Source organism: Mytilus edulis, chromosome 9 (genome assembly GCF_963676685.1).
Source record: "Mytilus edulis chromosome 9, xbMytEdul2.2, whole genome shotgun sequence".
Taxonomy (NCBI): Eukaryota; Metazoa; Mollusca; class Bivalvia; order Mytilida; family Mytilidae; genus Mytilus; species Mytilus edulis.
The window spans coordinates 4,315,788-4,339,293 of NC_092352.1; the positions used below are offsets into that span (position 1 = coordinate 4,315,788).

The window sequence follows — 23,506 nt, forward strand, 5'->3', positions numbered from 1 at the left end:
TACAACACATTTTTGATCGATAAAAATTGTCACATAAACATTATTTGACCAAGAATGTACCGAAACTAATATAATAACAAATATGGACCAACTTATTTTTTGTTTAACGCCTTTCATTTTGTTTAATGCATAAAACAATTAATCAGTCTATATCACGCCTGATTTTTAAATTTTTGATAAAATTGATCATTTTAAGCAGCATTTCAAAAATGTCTAAAATTAAATATAATTCTGAAAAATATACATTTTCGTTCTATTGAACCAATATCTTGGATGATTTATTAATGTTAGAGTAACGAGTTTATCATAATAACGTTGTATTGAATTTAAATGTTTATAAAAAAAACACCAAAGTTTGTGAACAACATTTTTATAAACAATGTATTATAAAGAGACATATGTTTTATATGTATTATAAAAAGTGTGCATAAAATACAGATTTATACTGATTATAACACAGATTTGTTAATCGATTTACATGCAGAAAAATAAATTAAGGGCAACAAAAGTGTTCTGAAATTACCGATGAAATCCGATAAACCCACTTATTTTGCAATACCCTCATACCTTTTTTTTTAACTCTTACATATACTCGAAAATTCCCACCTTCGCAGATATAACCCCTTTCCAGAACATAATTTAATCTAAGGGGATTTTCTGTTCTTATCAAATAGATCAAACTTTATAAAGCGACACTAACAAAATATTGGTCAACGTCTAGCACAACTATGTTTCATGAGCGACGTTTGATGGATGCATACGTTTGTTATGCTATATCTAATATATTTTGAATTTCGTACAATGTTTTACGAGTTACCAGACACTTTAAAAAACATGATCACTTTTAAAGACATAATGACATGATAACTTTTATTCATCAATAAGTTTAAATATCTTTTTCTCATTTCGATTGGTGGTATAAGGTCATATTCTTCTCATATATGTTATGATGGTATGATACTAAACCCCTAATTTATATTTAACGGGAAGGATTGTGCCTGATGTTCATATGATGAAATCATAATCTTTTAGTCAGTTTAATTGAAGTCTGGAGCTGGCATGTCAGTTAACTGCTAGTAGTCTGTTGTTATTTATGTATTATTGTCATTTTGTTTATTTTCTTTGGTTACATCTTCTGACATCAGACTCGGACTTCTCTTGAACTGAATTTTAATGTGCGTATTGTTATGCGTTTACTTTTCTACATTGGTTAGAGGTATAGGGGGAGGGTTGAGATCTCACAAACATGTTTAACCCCGCCGCAGTTTTGCGCCTGTCCCAAGTCAGGATCCTCTGGCCTTTGTTAGTCTTGTATTATTTTATTTTTAGTTTCTTGTGTACAATTTGGAAATTAGTATGGCGTTCATTATCACTGGACTAGTATATATTTGTTAAGGGGCCAGCTGAAGAACGCCTCCGGGTGCGGGAATTTCTCGCTACATTGCAGACCTGTTGGTGACCCTCTGCTGTTGTTTTTTTATTTGGTCGGGTTGTTGTCTCTTTGACACATTCCCCATTTCCATTCTCAACTTTATATGATTTTACTTTAATATTGTACTTCTGACGGGATTGCTCATTACAGAGAGAGTATATTTAAGCATACATATGAATGAACTACTAAATGATCATTCAATTAAGAGTTAAAAAAAAACTATATGCAGGTTTTTACAGCAAAATAAGATGAAGTTGGTAGTTGTTAATTCGACCTGTTATATATCGAATTTATCGAAACATGACATTAGATGTGTAACAAGATATGAAACATTTATCATCGTGTGATGTGTTTTCGTACTAATAACAATTTTCACTGCTTACGGTTTTCACTGTTGAGTTTTTATTCAGGCGATTTTTTTACTGTTTCCGATTACTTTGCGATATTTGTATGTAAAAAAAACGGCGACATATGTTTTCGTATGAAATAAAAATTGGATCAGTACACGGACAGGAAATGACTATAAATTCCGGAAATGAATATTTTCTAAGGTCTTGGTTCTGGTGATCGCTTGAATAATAAAAAAAGTTATTTAATACTTTTCAGTACTACTAAATAGTTTTAGCTTGGTGTTTCATGTGCTGAAATTGTTGGATTTTGATTAATTTCAGATTGACACCTGGTATGTACAAATACATTATTTTTTTTCAAAAAAATAAAATGCAGTTTTCAAAATTTAGGATTAAATATAATAAGTTAAGACAGTACTCATCTTCATGCATCAAGGATGTATAAAACGAATTGTCAATAAAATATTGAATAATTAGATTTTGAACAACCATTTTATAAAAGAACGCTGTTACTTTTAACTCGCTGGTTTGTAATTAAAACGGCCAAAAAACACACGACAGCCACATGTCTTGAAGATCAGGTGTCTGACAGGCAAAACAAATATCTGGACTTTATTTTAACCCTTCAGAAATGTTTTCCACAACTATTCTAGTAATGCATATTTATGACATTAAATAAAAATGGTTAAATATGTCACTTTTACTAAATCTGTTCTAACGTCTTTAAAAAGCGACGTTGAGTTTGTTTTGAATTTGTCAAGTTGTAGTGGTGTTGTTGTTCTAAATATAGAAACCGAAAAACACGGCACAATGTACGCGTATGCAGTCGAAACCGACGAGATGTGGTTGATACGAAAACATATGACACGACGATACGATTGCTGGATGTGCATTTAAAAAATACGATCAATATGGAGCAGTCTTGAGTGAAATGTCGGTATATAAAAAAAAAAAAACCTGTAAGTTCAATAAGTTATCCATGCATAATTAGTCATGAAAGGTACCAGGATAATAATTTAATACGCTAGACGCGCGTTTCGTCTATATAAGACTCATCAGTGACGCTCAGATAAAATAGTTATAAAGCCAAACAAGTACAAACTTGAAGATCATTGAGGAACCAAAATTCCAAAAAGTTGTTCCAAATACGTCTACGGTAATCTATTCCTAGGATAAGAAAATCCTACTTATTTCGAAATATTCATAATTTTATAAATTTTGACTTGGATGAAGAGTTGTCTAATTGGCACTCATACCACATTTTGTTATCTAAATATGCTTTCCATAGGTACTAAAGTATTTCTGATAGGATATTGGAATAAATTATATTTGAATTTTGAAAAAAAATAAAATAGAAAAGGACAATGAGGATTGGTTGATTATAAAATAATACGACAAGCAGGATGATTCCAATTTCCTAATTATGACTTTCCGTTCAATGTAGCAACATTCCAGCAGATTAGATATGGAGTAAATATCATCTACATGTAGGTGTTACGATTTTTTTGAGCTTGCATTTGCTGTTATTTCTATATCTACTACTGTAACTGTTATTTAACGACGTTGTTTTCGTCTGTGAAATGGCCTCATAATACAATACAAGAACAAAGTATATTGGATATCCATCCATGACACAATATCAGTCAATGTACAGCACAAAGTCAAACATCAAGCAAAGGAAAGGTGCGTTCATTGCTGTTCGTCATCTGAAAGTACCAGTTAGGCCTTTAATATTTAATAAATAGTTATCAAATGTACCAGGGTTACAATTTAATACGCCAGACGCGGATTTAGTCTACATAGGACTCATTAGTGGCGCTCAGACAAAAAAGTTATAAATCAAAACAAATACAAAGTTGAAAGGCATTAATGACCCAAAGTTCCAAAAAGTTGTTCCAAATACGTCAAAGGTAATCTATTCTTTGGATATGGGATAAGAAAATCCTGGTTTTTTTTTAAATCAAAGATTTGTAACAGGAAATTAAAAAAAAATAACCATATAATTTATATTCATGTCAACACATAAGTGTTGACTATTGGGCTGGTGATACACTGTTGGACCCAGTGGTGTGAAAAGTTATCAAAAGTACCAGGATTATAATTTAATACGCCAGATGCGCGCTTCGTCTACATAAGACTCATTTGTTACCCCGATTTTGTTTTTTTGTCCATGGATTTATGAGTTTTGAACAGCGGTATACTACTGTTGCCTTTATTATTCATCAAAGACGCTCAAATTAACAGATAAAACCAAGACGGTAATTATCCGTAAATAAAAAAAAGAAGATGTGGTATGATTGCCAATGAGACAACCGTCCACAAGAGACCAACATGACACAGAAATTAAAAGTCCCGAAATGACAATGTATAACAATTCAAACGAGAAAACTAACGGCCTTATTTATGAAAAAAAAAAAAATATGTAACACATAAACAAACGACAACCACTGAGTTTCAGGCTCCCGACTTGAGACAGGCACATACATATATAATGCGGCGGGGTTAAACATGTTAGAGGGATCCCAAGTCTCCCCCTAACCTGGGACAGTGGTATAACAGTACAATATAAAAACGAACTATAAAAATCAGTTGAAAAAGGCTTAACTCATCAGATGGACAAAAATACAATTGAACGTGGCCGGGTACTTGTTCATCACGACAACAAAAAGACACAAGGAACAAATCTGAGAGTACTCGCAGTTATCTGACAGCTAATTCAAAGCCATTAACAACTAATAAAAAAATCATGCATCTAAGACTAAATTATCAATATGTACACATCCAACATCAAATGGATTTAGTGTCAAGACGTCATAAACGGTCAGAGAAAAACAGTACATTAAACAAAAACAAAAATCTTACATATAGGTGTTAATATCAAACTTTGTAGCAAATGATTGAATGATGAACTGAATGTAAAGAAAACTTACGTAACCCCAGTCTACAAGGAGGGTACCAAGCTTTTAGCAACAAATTATAGACCTTTATCTGTTCGTCCAACTGAATCAAAATTAAATGTTTCTTAAAACGCGTACAATTACTTATTTAAACAAAAACTTTCACATCCTTCACAATCTATTTAAGGCCACAACACTTATCAATATCATTGACAAATGGTTGCAAGAAATACATGATTGTTATTTTAACCTAGCAATTTTATTAGACTTCGGAAAAGCTTTTGAATAAGAAGATATTGACATTCAAAATTAATTTCTTGATTAAGTGAAGCTACTATAGGTTATTTCATACCTGAATAACAACAGAATACAGCATTTTATAAACATTTGCAATGGTTATTCTGCACAACAACATTTAAAATTAGATGTCTCCCAAAGCAGTGGTTGGCCAGAATTTTTTATTTGACATTTCATAATAGATATTTAAGCATTATACAATACAAATCTTAGTTCTGATTTTTATACATTTTGAATTATGAAATTGATTTTATAAGAAATGGTGACTTTTGTTAACCTCGGCTAATATTGGAGCGTAGTTTTATTTAATTTCTTAATTACTCAATTTCAGATAATGCTTATTGGTGATCCTGGTTCTGAAGATTTGACAGCCTTGATTGACTGTTTTAACAGTCGGTTTATTCCTAGCAAAGTACGGATATAAAGTGATGGGCAAAATAATAGTTTTCTAAAATAAAATTAGACACTCTACAAACACATTAAAAAAACGGTAAAGCTACAGCGTTCCGTTTGTATGTCAAAATCATACTTGTTCTCTACTAAGAGCAGCAGGATTTTTTAATATGCAGAGAGCATGGTTTTTGCCAACTGTTGATGTTTCGATTAATGACATACCTATCGAATTTTGAGATAGTCGTTTGATTTGAACATAATCAAAGCAGGTATGGGACAGACAGCATTATTACAGCATTACAACAATCATAAGCGATTAACAAGACATCTAGAGGTTAGAAAGTTTCCAACACTGTCTATTTTGTCATACTCGTCTTTCTTTCTTTCTCACACATTTATTTTGTTTCATTTGGTTATTAATGTAATGTCTTTTGTTAAGATTTTATTGGAATCTGTTATATTTTACCCAGTGTAGCATGCTAAAAGCCATTAATTATAGGAATGAATACTCAATGGATTTTATTCAAATCAAACGGAGCACCATTCGGTACTGACGATATTATTAGGACTTCCAATTTCATTCGCTTCCAACACAGGAAGTTCAGTTGGCAAACTGTCTTTTCGCAATTCATCCAATCTAATCATCATCTTTTTCACTTTATTTGGGAATCTAGAAGCAAGATTGTTACTCTCGGTAGGATCATCTGAAATCATAAAGAAAATTCTAGTATATAATAGGTCAAAATAAAGTAACACTGTGTTAAAGTAATCTCTGAATAAACAAAGGCATTTAAACAATGGTGTATTGCATTTCCCCCTTAAAATACCTTTCAGTGAATTAGTCAAGATTAAAGGTCCTCTGTTTTTCATTTTTCATGGTACTTATTATTCTGTTTTCACCAAAGCAGAATTCCATCTTCACTTAGGTTATTTTAAGTGATAACGTTCGAGAATATGTAACTTATTCTACAGATGTTTAACAATATTGAGCACTGTAAAGGTTAAGCATTTCACTTTTAGGTTTTACAGAGATAAACATGCGTGATATGTTATGAAATGCTCTCTTTTCGTTTCACTCGTTAAAACCAATGCAAAATATGACACACACAAATGTATTGCTTTATACACTTTATGATTATTTTATAAATTTTGAGGTCATGCTGAACTGCTAAATAACTAGGGGATCTCTAAACAAGGGGCCTAGTGATTTATTGTGTAGGCCACCAATGTGTGGACATGCCCGAGCACTTATCGACCTTGCTCAAGCTATTGGTAAATAGTTTGGCTAGATAGGAGTCATTAACCCAACAAGGCAACCTATTTAAGAGAGACAAAACGAACAGAACCGGACATGTCATGACTCAAATGCATTGGTTGGACCTGATCTTTAAAACTGGAAAATTTATAACAATGCAATGGCTCACCAGATTTGGGGTTGATCCCAAACCAATTATCCCGTCCCATAATAAAAGAGGGACGAAAGCTACCAGAGGGACAGTCAAACTCATAAATCGAAAATAAACTGACAACGCCATGGGTAAAAATTAATAAGACAAACAGACAAACAATTGTACACATAACACAACATAGAAAACTAAAGAATAAGCAACATAATAAAATGCAGTTACGGAAACAAGTACAAGAAAAACCTAGAAATTTATCCTCGTCCGATGTGTTATAAGGCATAGCAAGGCCTAGGTTAGTAAGTAATTAAAGTCATGCAAATTTTATTATTGCAATAATAGCTTATTTGAAGAATCTTCTGTTTCTGGAAGACTACTTTGTAGATGTTACGTTACGTATTTATAATTTGAGTTGTTTCTGAAGTTATTTTTGTCATTCATAAGCAGTACCATGTAAACTAGAATTTTCTTTATGAAATACTTACTCTTTAAATTAAATAAGCGTATGTCAGTGCTGTTTGGATCAATTGGTTTTATTAAAATTGTACCATTAGGAAAGAATGAGAAAGCAGCAACACGTGGATCTCCGACAATCATCTTGTAGTCTCCAACTCTTTAAAAAAAACATCCGATGAGGCCATTACTAAAATCATATTTTCTCCTGTAAAGTGCAATTTTAATTTTACGACCCTTTTAGTTTTTTATTTAAGCTGACACTTTTGAGTTTTGTTGTACAACTTGTGCAGTAAGGAACACAAACTCATTAGGGCACCTGCTATAAATAAAGTCGTAGTTAAATGGTATCAGTCTGAAAATGTCCTGTTCCAAATAAAAAAATTAACAGTTGTTATCAAATAGTTTGTTGGCGTTAAGTTTTGTTGCAGTTTAGTCTTTATGTTGTTTCGTTGATTTATGTTAAAGTTTTTCCCGCGGTTTTAGTTTAAATCCTAGTTTTGTTTGGAATAATCTATCTTTATAAAAATTATAAAGTTGTATTATTACCAATGAGAAAAGACATTAACATTCATAAGTCACTGTACGGCCTTCAAAAATGAAAAGACCATACCACATAGTCAACTATAAAAAGGCCACGAAATGATAAATGTAAAACAATTCAAACGAGAAAACGTTCGGCCTAATTAATGGACAAAAAATGAAGAAGGAAATATGTAACACAGCAACAAACGATAACCTCTGTATTCCAGGCTCCTGCTTTGTGACAGGCGCATACATACAGAACGTGGCGGGGTTAAACTTGTTAGCGGGATCCAAACCCTCCCCTAACTATGAGATTTTGTAACAGAACAACAGAAGAACAAACTATAAAAATCAGATGAATGCAAATAGAAACACATGGCCTGGTACTTGGACACTTCAACAACAAAAATACACTAAGTACTGATCTGAAGTACAAGCATTTACTGACAGCTAGTTCAAAATAATTAGATATAAAAAAACCAATCAAGCATCTAGGACCAAATAAATAATCAGTACACATCTAGCATCCAATAGATGTAGTGTTAAGACGTCATAAACAGTCAGAAAAAACATGACATTGTGCAATGACAAGATACAGGTATCGACAGATTATAGATCCATGAAAGTGTGTTTGTATATACCAATAATATTTGGTTTGCTTTTAATTCGCTGCTAACTATGTTTATTTCAAGCGGTATACTATTGTTGCCTTTATTTGTCCTCCTTTTATAACTTATCCGCGACTGATGATGTTTGTTTATTCCGTCTTCCTCACACCCAAACAATTTAATTTTTCTTGTCTCTGATAATATACGTACTTTTTTATTCAGATATTATTGAATGTACTATTTATCTATTACTTTGTTTTTAGAGGAAAAGATGTCATTTGTGAGTATTTACTCGTGAGATTTTAAAAATGCTTTAGACAATGAATATTTGTCTTATACCATACGTTGAAGCAAGCTTTTTTTGCATTCTCCAGTACGTAAATAAATTAAATGATAAATAAAACCAAACTTGTAAAATAATAACGAAGTCTACAGCAGAAAAATCTTATAAAGACATTTCTTTATGGCAAATATATATCTTATGATTGCATACCTAATTGCTGCAGATTTGGCCACATAATCATCTATCTGGTACACAAATTCATTTCTACCGGATCCTCGACACCTCTGTAAATATTTCCATTGACTGACACCATCAATGTGACAAAACTTATTTCTCTTTTTGTCTGAAAACGTCCAAAAGAATAACAGAATATGAAAAAGACAAAATCTAGACAGCATTGTATCTCCTTTTAACATTTTTTTCTGAAATTCATTGCATTTTTTTCTTTTTTAAATGGTTATGTTCTTCTTAATTATACACTCGCCGCGACATAGCCTTTTTGTGCTAATGCGGCGTAAAGCAACCAACAATCAATCAATCTTAATTATACATAATATTCATACTATCGTAGTTTATTGTTTGTTGTTATTAAACTTAGTATGTTGCTGATGTTTTCAAAATTAATTTAGCTAATGAAAAAGTGTTGTAGTTATTGCTATATACCACAATGTGAAGCTATAATAATATTCGTTATTCTCGACATGTTGAAATGACAACTTAAGAAATGTCGGTTCTGATTAGTTGTCTCATAATAGGGCTTTGATTAAATTGGCTAGAAATATATATAATTGGGAATTCGTCTCTGCCAGGGGAAGGCATACCTGAGATCATCCCTAGTTTTTGGTGGGGTTAGTGTTGCTTATTTTTTTTTATGTAATGTCATGTGTACAATTTTTTGTCTGTTTGTCTGTTTGTCTTTTTCATTTTTAGCCATGGCGTTGTCAGTTTATTTTCGATTTATGAGTCTGATATCCTTCGTCCCTCTTTTCCTGAAAATGTATGAGTATTCAAGTTTCGATGTAATTTACGATATGATAATGACGAATTTTGTATCTTTCATTTGTCTTTGTAGAAAGTTTAAAAGTGTTAGATTTATGACTTAATAATTGTTTTTGTTGTTGTTAATACGACAAGTTTCATTTCAATGTTATTAGATTGAGACTTTTATGCATTAAAGGAGATGGAGGGTGGTAAACATCAATGACATAGAAATAAAATGACACAAATAAACCCATCAACAACATACCTTTATTAAAACCTGCGATGTCTAAAATAGTTGGAAACCAATCTACAGCATGCATCATTCTATGAAAATAAATTGACTTAATGACCGTCTGTCATTTTATATAAATATAACACTAATTTAGGTTTTAACCCGCAGATTTCATTGGCGTCATCCATTTAAAATCGTACATTTAATCGTGAATAAATCCTTGTGACTGACATAATTGTTTTACGTTTACTGTTATGGACTAAAATCAGGGTTTTGATTTACTTTTGAATTGTTTCTCGTACATTCCAGATTATTATTATGACTTTTCATTATTATTGAAGGTGGTACACTGATCTATAATTACACACCTGTTATCTGTTTAGTGGAAATGCAATTTTAATCATCTTACATTTTAGCTTTCTTTTTTAGCTTTTAAAGTAATTGACTAAAATATTATTTATTTTCATCACAAATGATTAAACAATATCATAGAGGTGTAAAATAATTTTGTGAGATAAGATGTTTTAAAAAGTGCTTTCCATATGTTCTCACCCTTTGTGAAGACAACCTCTATGCTTTAAAAACCTAGGACTATATATAAATCCTAATGACTTTGACCCTCCATCCCACAAACTTCCTTTATTTCCTCTTAGTGGTAAGTTACTTCCACCAAAATTAGGGTCACCTCCATTCTGTTAAAGGAAGGAATGTTATTGTAATGATATCAATAAACTCACAATAGATATCGGGATTAAAATTTTACGACAGACACGCGTTTCGTCTTCAAAAGATTCATTAGTCACGCTCGAATAAATTTTTTTTTTTAAAAGGATTAAGTTGAAACGCATTTCTTAAAGTTCCACCAGTTAAGAAATCGATTCTCGAGGTAGAAAAGCATTAGATTTCAAAAAGATAAATTAAGAAACTGTAGTATGTATTTCATTAAGAATTAGTTTCATCTCTTTCAACTTTAATTTTATTTTCCATCACTAGGAATGTATAAGCTAACACCCAATTTTTTGGAATTTCTAAAAATTAATTTTTTGGTATGAAAATAAAAACATACATCACTTAGGAAAATAAAGAATGTGTTATCCATGTGGCCACTTTTCTCTAAAGCATCTGCAATAGTACCTACACCTTCGTCCAGGGAAGACACCATACCTTTAATTGGTAACATTATTTATATATATATAATACATTTAGTAGTAGATATATTAGTACACTTTCCCACGAATGTATCACCAGCCCAGTAGTCAGCACTTCGAATAAGAATATCAATTATATGGTCATTTTGTATAAATGTACCGTTTGCAAAAGTGTAAATGATTCAAAATACTAAGGATTTTGTTTATACCAGGCATAGATTACCTAATCCGTATTTGTCACAACCTTTTTGGAATTTTGGGTCTTCAATGCTTTTCAACTTTATACTTGTTTGGTTTTCTAACTTTTTTATCTTAGCGTCACTGATGAGTCTTATGTAGACGAAACACGGGTGTGGTGTTACAAATTATAAGCCTGGTACCTTTGATAAACTTTTAGCTGTTAAATACAATAGCAATGTGTAGCAATTTGTTTATTTCTCATACTAAAGCTCTGGGTCTTTGCATAGGTACTGACAGTTTTTGCCAATAACATATATTACGATAGAAAAAGAAAGGATATGGTGTTTCCATCCATGACTGAAAATCAGTATATACACAACAAAAAATATGAAAATTTTAGTTATACCAATTCGAGACCAACAATATTTTCGAATTTATTTAGAAAAAGAAAAATCAATTGTATCTAGGAACAAGAACTTTTTTCAAGGAAATCTTTTGTAAAAAATTCATTTGTTTTCCTACTTTTTTTTAATTCAATTCATTTCTTACCGACAAATTAAGATGTAAAATTTGCTAAAAAAAATCATTAATTGTATGACTTTTTCTTTACTACTGTGACAAAAATAACCTGAGACTAGAACAATTCGAAATGGACAATTTGTTCACATCCCTTACGTGAATACATACCTAGATATGCTCGTCGTGCAGGATTTTTTACGTTCGGATACATGTCTATGAACCTTTTTGGTACCTAAATAAAGTCAAATTCTTATTCATTCTCGTATCTACTATGAGTTAACAAGAATAAGGTTATGTATATTTCACTTATTATTATAAATAATACAAACTGATTGATAATGTTTGTTGAGATCTCAATGTTTCAGGAGAAAGCTTTTTATAAAATATTTGTGCATTGATGTAATTTGTGCGGTTTGGTCCCTTATTCTTCATTTTTAGATAACATATTTTCCAATTAGTCGTCATTTTCGTTTTTCATAACCTGTTTATCATTATTTCTTTGTATTCTGATCTCTTTTTATACCCTCATATATACAAACATGATATCCGGTGAGACAACTCTCAATATGAGACCAAATTACACAGAAAATTAACAACTATATGTCACCGTAAGGCCTTAACTATGAGTAAAACTTATAGCGCATAGTCAGCTATAAAAGACCTCGAAATGACAAATTTAAGGTTGTACCCAACACTTTCATTAAAATTAATTTGGCTCGTTTAATAATTTATAAAATTTTTTCAAAGTATTTACTTTGACCCTTTAACAAAAAAATTAAAATATAAAAAAATTTGAACCAACCGTTTTGTCAGAAAAATTACACTGCTTATATAGCAATTTGACAAACACCAATTTTGATCATTGAGAAGCTTAATATTCCTTTTACAACACAACGTAATTAAAACGTTTAGCTGACTTTACAGAGTTATCTCCCTGTAGTGTTAGGTACCACCTTAAAACAATTTAAACAAGAAAACTAACGGCTTGATTTTTTACAAAATAATGAACAAACAACAAAAAATTAACACATCATCAAAAGACAAACACTGCATTAAAAAAAATGTGATGACTAATTATCAGAGAACGAATGACATAGATATACGCAATTTTAATTCCCGACTTGGCAAATCCAAAGCGTATAGTAAGCCATAAATCATTTATAAATGATGTGGTGTTGATTGTTGTCGACTTGATATTGATAATATACATAAATCTGAAATTTCAACACGTCTTTCTGGAATAAGCTATATAAAGTTTAAAAGTTTAAAGAATAAATCGTTCATACCATACGAGTTCTTCAATAAAAATAAATTAGCAGCCTATTTCACCTTCATCTTTTTTAAATATTTGAAAGCTATGGAAAAAAAAAGTACCAAACAATTGATGAACTGTAGGACCAAAAACGACATGAAGATGATAGTAAGTTACGTCTAAGGTCAGTCCTGAGAGGTTGAAATCTTACTTTCTTTATAATTTTGAATTCATAAACGGACAATTTAGAAAAGTTAAAACGTTATAGATAACATTTTACACGACTTTATGAATAAATGTATTTATTATAATCCAATTCTTCAATATTTGTTTTTAATGAATGGCAGAAGACAATCTTAATTTTTGTTAAAACATTTTTAAACTGTACATACCTGGAGAGGAAAGTGTGGAGTTGTATACGGCATGTATAAAAACAATGGCGACGTTTTTGGATTGTTTTTTCCTATTATCTCTACAGCTCGTTGTGTGAACAAATCCTAAAATAAAATTATGCAATGCGTGTTGTATAGTTATCAAAAGTACCAGGATTATTATTAAGTATGCGAGACGAACGTTTCGTCTACATAAGACTTATCATTGACGATAATATCAAAATATTTATGTATTATATTGATATTGCTAAAATCTGACATAATAGTAGTTTTGTATTATTTTTAATCTTAGTTTCTTGTGTACTTTTTGGAGTTTAGTATGGCGTTCATTATCACTGACCTAGTATGTATATTTGTTTAGAGTCCAGCTGAAGGAGGCCTCCGGGTGCGGGAATTTTTCGCTGCATTGAAGACCTGTTGGTAACCTTCTGATGTTGTCTGTTCTATGGTCGGGTTGTTGTCTCTTTGACACATTCCCCGTTTTAATTCTCAATTTTATTATATGATAGTAAATCATACGATACTAGAAAAGTTAGCAGTATTACAGATTTTGAAAACTAAAAAGTTCCATTTTTATGCCACAGCTTGAACTGTGATTTGTTTTTTAAAAACAAATTGGATGTAAACAATCTAAACATTCTATTAGTTTGAATTGTGAAATTTAAATTTTATTAACCCCAGTTAAATATGGTTATAATCTGAATACTAGAACATGATTATTCTCCCTTCATTTGGCAGAGAAGCTATGTGTTTGTCATACAAATGCTACGTCACGGATAGAATAGAGGGGGATTTGTTTGTTCTGAGTTATCTTAAGTAGTAAATTGTGACTTCCTTGCTCAATGTTCGTCTTTTTTTGGTCAACCTTCGAGTTGGCTTTTTGTTGATTTTTTGTCTAATTGAACGGAAATTAAACAAAATTATGAAAGTTTGATCGACCTTGGCCAACTATTATATGCTATCAATATTATATTTTTGGCTGAGTGTTGGATAGCTGAGCTGTCAATAAGATATTTTCGACTAAACCCTGTAGACTCGTTTTAAGTTTTAAACGTTATCGGACAATGAGGTAAGGTAATGCTATTATATCTCAATGATATAATTTGTTAACAAAAACCGAATAAATTAATCCATTTTACAATTTTGTCAACGAAACGTGAGTATTCGCAGTATATATTTAATGTTTCAGTCTGTTTAATGATCAAAACCTACTTTTCATTATTTAAAAAAAAATTATTTCACAATTTAATGTAAATAACTACGATCACAATGCTTAGAATACACAGATACGCCATGAGCGCATGAAACGCCTGTCGCTTTAATAAAGAATAAATTGAAATAACTTCTAAATAAAGGCAACAGTAGTATGCCGCTGTTCAAAATTCATACATCGATAGAGAAAAAACAAATCCGGGTTACAAACTAAAACTGAGGGAAACGTATCAAATATAAGAGAACTACGACACAACAGAGACACAACACCGAAATGTAACACACACAGAAACGAACTATAATGTAACAATGGCCATTTTCAAACCAGAAATTGAAGGGCTATTTATCTCATAGATATTAACCTGTCACCGAAGTTTCATGCTCAAAGCATTGTCTGCAAACTGAAAAATTATTGCCTTTTTATGAATTAAATCACAAAATTCAGAAACTTAAAATCTTTTTTTTTAAACTCGAAATGGAGCTCATGTCAACAGATAAAAACAATTCACTACAGTTTCTTGCAAATTTGTGAAGTGTCTTTTAAGATATTGTCCGAAAACTGGAAAATCCCCCTTTTTATTGAATAAAATCCCATAAAACGAAAACGTAAAATCTAAAATTTATAAAAATTGAAAGGACGCTCATGTCAATAGACCTAAAACAATTCACAAAGGTTTCTTGCAAATTGGTGAAAGAGTTTTTGAGTTATTGTCCGAAAATTGAAAAATGACTCTCTTTAAAGAAAAAAGACCCATAACAGTTTTCATGGTAAGAGCGTTTATAAGTTATTGTCCGACATGTTGACGACGGATGGACGAACGGACAAACAGACAACGCCTTAAAAGGGCTATAAAAAGTGGTAAAAAAAATGGCAAGACCAGTAAGGTGTTTAATTTCGCATTTTACTCCGGTTTATTATTCAAATATGAAAGTTATTGCGCCTTAAAACTAATTTTTATATATAACATAACCTTCAAAGCGGGTTCATATGAGTATTGAGATTGTTTGTGTATTATTTTTATAGGAATATCTGTTTGGCAGTCCACATTGTCACATCGACAGCAAAGCTATTGCATTATTTGAAACAAATGAGTTACGCTTGAAGTTTTTAAATTCAAATGCATTTGTTCTCTAAATAGATACATGTTAATATTGATTCACTTATAGGGTCTTTGCATAGGAACTAAACACATTTATTTAAAAAAACTAGTTGTTGGCATGACACGGGTTATGTTCTTCTCAAATATGTTATGATGGTATGATACTAAACCCCTAACGGGAAGGAGTGTGCCTGATATTCATATGATGAAATCATAATCTTTCAATCAGTTTAATTGAAGTCTGGAGCTGGCATGTCAGTTAACTGCTAGTAGTCTGTTGTTATTTATGTATTATTGTCATTTTGATTATTTTCTTTGGTTACATCTTTTGACATCAGACTCAGACTTATCTTGAACTGGATTGTAATGTGTGTATTGCTATGCGTTTACTTTTCTACATTGACTAGAGGTATAGGGGGAGAGTTGAGATATCATAAACAGGAGTCTCTGGCCTTCATTCTTGTATTATTTTTATTTTAGTTTCTTGTGCACAATTTGGAGTTTAGTATGGCGTTCATTATCACTGAACTAGTATATGTTTGTTTAGGGGCCATCTGAAGGACGCCTTCGAGTGCGGGATTTCTCGCTATATTGAAGACCTGTTGGTGACCTTTTTTTGTTGTTTTTTCTATGGTCGGGTTGTTGTCTCTTTGACACATTCTCCATTTCCATTCTCAATTTTATGTCAACGGATTAAGAAATGATATTACTTTTATAGATTGAAATCTTACTTTAGACCAACTTTTAGGTACATTTGGGACATTTTAACTACCTTTCGCTATCAAATTAATGCAGGTGGTTGCCATGGTTCAATCACAAAGAAAACATATTTCACCATTTTAACTAATGGAAATCAAAATCATGTTCCCATACATATGCACATACATGACACAAACAAAGCCGAATTTGTTAAAAAGCAAGAAAAAGAGGGTGGATAAATGTATGAATATCATTTGTAAGGTTTTTTCCTGTGTTTTGCTTCCAAATATTTAGATATAGGAAGATGTGGTGTGAGTGCCAATGAGACAACTCCCCATCCAAAAAAAAAAGTAAACCATTATAGGTCAATGTACGGCCTTCAACACGGAGCCTTGATTCACACCGAACAACAAGCTATAAAGGGTCCCAAAATTACTAGTGTAAAACCATTCAAACGGGAAAACAAACAGTCTAATCTATATACAAAAACGAGAAACGAGAAACACGTATAAATTACATAAACAGACGACAACTACTGTACATCAGATTCCTGACTTAGGACAGGTGCAAACATTTGCAGCGGGATTAAACGTTTTAATGGTACCAAACCTTCTCCCCTTTTCTGAAACAATAGCAAAACATCACAACATAGAAAAACATACGATAAAATATCAATTGGCAGGCTTAACTCAATCAAAAAACGTAAATTAATACACTATGAACGAATAAATTTGATCTGCGATATCTGAATGTAAATGCACAGTTAATAAAATATTAGGGATAAACATCCAAGGCCAAAAAGCAAACAAATAAGTCCAAACAAAGCCATGGCAAGACACCACTGCGAAATATTTAACCCTACGAAAGTTATCACATTTGAAAAAAAACCGGTTCTAATAATACAGGTAAGTTAACAAAATCTGCACTAAACTTAACCAAACATCTTTATCATAACAAATGTATATATAACAAACGTGGAACTTTTGTTTCAAAGAGTATTATTTCTGTCCATAATGAAGAATTGAATTGATGAAATATCACTGTGCATCACAATTGTTGAAATATACCTGTACAGTACAATTCATGAGACATAACTGTTCAGTACAATAGATAAAAAATATACTTGTACAGTACAAATCATGAGACATAGCTGTACAGTACATTTAATAAAAAGTATACTTTTACTGTACGTATACATTTGAGGAAATATGACTGTACAGTACAATTTATAAAATATACTTGAACAGTACAATTGATAAAATATAGCTGTACAGTACAATTAATAAAAAGTATACTTGTACTGTACGTATACAATTGATGAAATATAACTGTAAAGTACAATTGATAAAAAATATTTGTACAGTACAATTGAGAAAATATATTTGTACAGTACAATTGATGAAAAATACTTGTATAGAAAATTAACTAAATATCTTGTCAGTATTCTAATATACGTACTGTATTATATGAACCCTCTTGTGGGGTATAAACTGTCCCATTTTCCCAGAAATCATAAACACCAACTGAAATGGAATTATTTAATTTGATTACCGGGTGTGTACTTACAAAAGCAACATCATGAGTGTAACATGTGGAGGAGGATCTACTCACAATTGAGATCACCCTTAATGTTTGGTGGGTGTGTGTTGCGCGGTCTTTAGTTTTCTGTGTCTTTCATGTGTCATTATGTAGCGACAAAATCGATACAATAAACCATGTATTAATGTGATATAAAGGCTGCTCAAGGTAGTATAGTATATGTACGCCTTAATTACTTATAACCCGAAGGCGAGGTTATTATCATTGTAAAAATTTAATTGCAGGTTCACTTACATGTTCGTCTTGTGAAGTAATCTTCAGCTCCTCTTAAAAGACCAGTAAACGAATCAAACCCTCTAGATGTTGGAAGAAGGTTCTTATTACAATCTCCAAGATGCCACCTATAAATTGATACTTATGTTATATGATCGTTTTAAATAATAACTGGCATATAGTTTTCACCTGCAAGCTTTATTATGTTTCTTTAATTAACATACGATACTTACAATAAAATGATCAAATAGTGTACCTATAAACCGCATAAAGCAATGAATGAAATTAGTTCTGTGGTAAAGTGTGCAGTATTGGCTTTGCTCATTGTCGAAAGCCGTACGGTGATCTATAGTTGTTTATTTCTGAGTCATTTAGTCTCTTTTAAAGAGTTGTAACATTGGCAACCATACCACATCTTTTTTTTTATATTGTTACAGAACTGACGATATAGACAATCGTTGTCAAGCCTAAATACAGACCATTGGAAAGGGATACAGGAAGCCTTAATAGAGGGTATGCGGCATAGTAGGGGACACACAACACATGTTAATAATAGATTTTAGAGGGGGTCGTATACTGAAAAATAGTATGTTTATAATATGTCAAGTTTTAAAGTTTCCGATTGATATAGAGGCTATCAAACATATCTCATTTATACCAAATTCTCTGAAAGACATCAATTATTGTTTTATAACAACCTAAACGAGGTTCAAATAATCACTCTATCTCATTTATAATAAACCTACAATAGCTAATCGTTAAAACAATATTCAAATGTATGCAAAATGCAAACGATTTAATTTTTTATAATAAGATTAATTTGGTGAACTTGAGACCAAATATCTGGTAAGTCAAACGACAGCAAAATGTTTGGCGAAATCACAACCCGAAAGTTTACACAAAACAGCCAAAGCTCAGTTAACCTGCCTGTTTATTAAAATTTATGAACTGAAAATGAATATGCAAAATAAATTCGCTAGTTCTATGGAAATATATCCCTTTCCGAACCGATTGTATATAAACAAAACAAAATAAGCAACGTGTGGTTGAGGGTGATCTTAGGAGAAGATTGGCTGAGTTTAAGAGTCATAACCTTTCTTAACTCACCAAATGAATCAAAATATTCAACAGGTGTTAATGAAACTGACAACTTTGTGGAAAATAGAAGGCACTCGAAGGGGATATTAGTTTTAAAAAAGGGTAAAATTTATCTGTTAATCATTAGAGAAACAGATTATTACATAGTTACGCGTAGACTATCGAAGGATTGACGGATTTTTTTTGTTTACTTTATCTCAAAATTATGACATACTTCCCTGTCATATGTGTTACATATCCAAGTTCCTTCAACTTTTCTGGTAGCAACGTAGCAGATGCTGGCAGGAATTTCGTTTGGCAAAATTGCAGCAAACTAAAGTAAAAAAAAATGAACTAAGTTTGTATATATTTCTGAAACAGAAACCGAACAACACTATGATACGATCATAGAGTGTTTAAGTCTTTGAGTCTTTATAACAACAGCATAGGGTGTAAATGTCTACTAGAGAGTAACAAAGCAACAAAATGATGTGATCGAAGGATGTACACCTTAATTACAACATATTGGTATGATCATTGAGTGACAAAGCCTCGAAGTTTCGTGGTTTTATAATCGCATTGACAAACTTTAATCTACTTTAATATCAAAACATTTCTGATTGATTTTATCACTTGATTTAAGATACATGTAAAGTTGTTTACTTTCCAAATCAAATGACAATATTTAGATAGGCCACTGGGAAATCGCGAATTCAAAACGGTGCGACTTTAGATTTTGTAAGTAAATCGCGAAATAAAGACGGCGCGAAAATTTCCCGGTTTACAGAACTAGCATGTAGGTGTAATACCACCAAATCATGGTACGTCACATCTCGTTGTATACGAAAGTAGGCCTAAAAAAATATTCCCTTGAATTTGACAGTTGTAGAAAATTAACCCTGCATTTCAATGCACTTAAATTTTTCTGAGTCATAAACATGTATGTTGGGTCTCTAAAAGCATCATTTTGTTTTTAATTTGATGGTCTGATAAAATAAATTGGAACGTTAAGGTTACATAGTTACCAAAGCAGGTAACCAGTAAATAACAGTGTAAAATTTGGGTTGTTTACTTTCGGAGATGGTTACTGTCTTATATGCAATGAAATGTAGTGTGAAATTTTCACTGTAGCACTGGAAAGGATTAAACTTTGTACATGCAAAGTATTTCTTTGGTTGAAATAAAGGTAAATACTGTACAATTTTAAAAAAAATGCCAATTTAACAAAGACTAATAGGGAAAAATCAATGGTGGTATTACACCTGTAATACAATTGGTGCCAACGAATTGTGTGCGAAGTCATTCGATTTTCAAGATGCTCTGGTCATTTGGTAACTAAAAGGAATACTGTATATTGGGCTACCGGTGTATCTACTGTTTGTTTAGAAAAATGAGCACACCAGGGGTATATCACCAAACTTAGTTGAAGCAGACTTTCCGAAATAAGTTGTGACTAGCTTACGAAATATATTTTAACGCATACCACAACACACAGACTCGTACACTATTTAATTTATGATAACAGACCAATGTATTCTAAATATCTCACAAAAATTCAAAAACAAGATGAGGGAACATCCTTTAAAAAGAAATTTCGTGTTTTTATTAACAATATTCGAAGCTAAGTTGTTAAAATACCTGTAATCCAAGTCTGTGAGAGTACTTTCCTGTTAGAATTGCACCACGGGATCTGTTGAATAAATTAATGAACAATTAGTCACGGTATAAATGATTTGTTAATGGCTTATATTTAAATTTGAATGGTTAAATGACGTCAGGAATATAGCAGTTGTTATTCATTCTTTTGATGTGTTTGAGCGTTTGATTTTGCAATTTTATAAGAGAATTTTCGTTTTGAGTTTTCTTTGGAGTTCGGTATTTTTGTTATATTACTTTTCATGTGGTGATCCCATATGGATCCGTTAGGGGTTATTGAATTTAATATTGACGTCTTATATTCATGTTGTTGTATTTCATTGTTTTTTTTCTTCTACAAAACGTCTCAGGAAAAGTCCAGCGAGCGATACATTCGTCATTATTTCACTACTGACATCTAACGGACCCATAGTGGGTGACAAAATCGCTATGGATTGTACTACCCCTCTATGGATCCGTAAGGAGTCAGTAGCGAACTATAAAACTTATATTACAACTAGGGATGGCAACGAGTACTCGGGTACTCGATTGAAAGGCCGAGAACTCAAGTACAGTTTTAGTACTCGGATACTCGTTTGCCTGTTATACATCTTGAGCTATTTTCTCTTCACATTTCCACCCACTTTGGATCTGTTGAAATCCCCTTTGTCATACTAAATAAAATCAATTAAGAACATAATTAGGTTTATCCTGAGGCTACTATCTGGTATAGTAGTACCATCAACGTCTTTTACTCTCAAGGGAATGTTTTCGTGTGCACTACTTGTAACGTCAAACAGTCTTTGGTCTGAAATTGTTGACCAGATCATATTTCTAAACAAAACCAAATCAAAATGCGGTCGCAACTGATTAGAGACATAATTAACAGTGTTTGTACACGGATCAACACTTTCATGGATTAATAATTTAACAAATCACATGCAGTAAAACTTACTTTTGTTTGTTAATCAAGACTTCTATGTAAACGTGATTGGTTTTAGATGTACATTTAGATTAATTTAATTACTCTATATTTGAAATTTAACTATAATTGTTTAATTTACAATTGAAAGATAGGCAAAAGTACGAGAGCGACATTTCAACTAAAAAGTAAAAAATAAACTGACAACATCATGGATAAAATAAAAGAAAATTAGACAAACGATGGTGCAAAAAAAAAAAACAAAACAAAGAAAAAGTTAGACTGAGCAACACGAAAAAGCACAAGTAATTTGAAGTCCAACACTGTTGAAAAATAAATGGACAAGTCGTATCATAAAAAATACCAACTCCTCAGGAACAAATGATACGTATACTGTCTACTTTATATGCAAATATTTTATTGGAATTTGGTTCATGAACACGTACCCAAACAATACTTACTTTTATGATAGGTTATTTGTAGACACAGCGGTCGGTAATTCATTGTTTTATTGACACAAAAAGAAGAGGAGCAAGCTATGTTTGCAGTACGTTTGTTTTGTTTATGAAAGGTAATAACCAAAACACTGCATCCAACCTAAAATCTGAACTTTTCAATAGACGTTTAATATTCATCCAAGTACTCGCGAGTACTCGAGTATGTTGACCGAGTAATGTGAATAGTTTGCTACTCAATAATTTGACAAAATTTCTAATCGTCAGAAAATATATAGGTTGACTCCACACAGAAGAGATAATTGATCATATCGTTGGAAAGTGGAAAAGATTTATCCTCATAGAAAAAAGTGAAATCACAAATATATTGAACTACGAGGAAAATGCAATCGGAAAGTCCCTAATCACATGGCAAATCGAATGACAAAACACATCAAACGAATGGACAACAACTGTCATATTCCTGATTTGGTACAGGCATTTTCAAATGTAGAAAATGGTGGATTGAACCTGGTTTTATAGCGCTAAACCTCTCACTTTTACAACAGTCTCATCAAATTCCGTTATATTTACAACGATGCGTGACATAATAAATAAAATAGTCAAAATATGGGTACAGCAGTCATCACTGTGTTACAATCTTAAAACAAACAATTTTACAAAAAGCACACAAGCATCTATCAAATTAAAAACACATTCATTGCTTCGCGTGTCAGACGTCAGAACTTTTTTACGTCACATATGAAGAAATTTTTTCGTTCAATGTATACACAAAACAATTTTATAATTTCACATGGGAAATGTTGGCATCAGGGTTAAAAAAGTATGTTAGGGGAAATCGCAGGTCGTATCATCAGAAAACAGAAAATGTGACTCCAAAAACTGAGATCTGCAATTCTATCGTCTGATTAAGATAATGTGACTCAAACAGGGGTATTTTCGGACCTGTTCGTCCGAATATTGAATTTATTTATATGAAGGAATCATATAATCCTTGTGTTCAGCTGGCAGATAAAGAAATATAAAATTCAATTTGGATGCCAAATATTAACAAAGCAATATGTTTGTATCTTTTTTTTTAAATTTAGCCCAATCATATTTGACTACGTCTGTTTGAATTGATAAATACTTACGGTGTGCACTGTGGATGTACATAATGGTTTTCTAGTCTAACACCTCGTTTTGCTAGTTTGTCCATATTTGGAGTTAAAACTTCAGGATTGTGCCAGCTGACATCATTCCAACCTAA

At 31.8% G+C, this 23,506-nt stretch overlaps 1 protein-coding gene across 1 annotated transcript; it reads right to left on the reverse strand.

Annotated features, from left to right (window-relative positions):
* Positions 1-5,862: 5,862 nt before the first annotated feature.
* On the reverse strand, positions 5,863-20,929 carry LOC139489449 (arylsulfatase J-like). The gene is made up of 12 exons (XM_071275775.1): positions 20,884-20,929; positions 19,481-19,579; positions 18,190-18,296; positions 17,815-17,879; positions 13,346-13,450; positions 11,870-11,933; positions 10,921-11,018; positions 10,407-10,546; positions 9,888-9,946; positions 8,852-8,984; positions 7,258-7,385; positions 5,863-6,073 (listed from the first exon to the last, which is right to left on the reverse strand). The coding sequence occupies exons 2-12, from the start codon at positions 19,489-19,491 to the stop codon at positions 5,898-5,900; spliced, it is 1,086 nt and encodes a 361-aa protein (XP_071131876.1). The 5' UTR covers positions 19,492-19,579; positions 20,884-20,929; the 3' UTR covers positions 5,863-5,897.
* Positions 20,930-23,506: the final 2,577 nt, after the last annotated feature.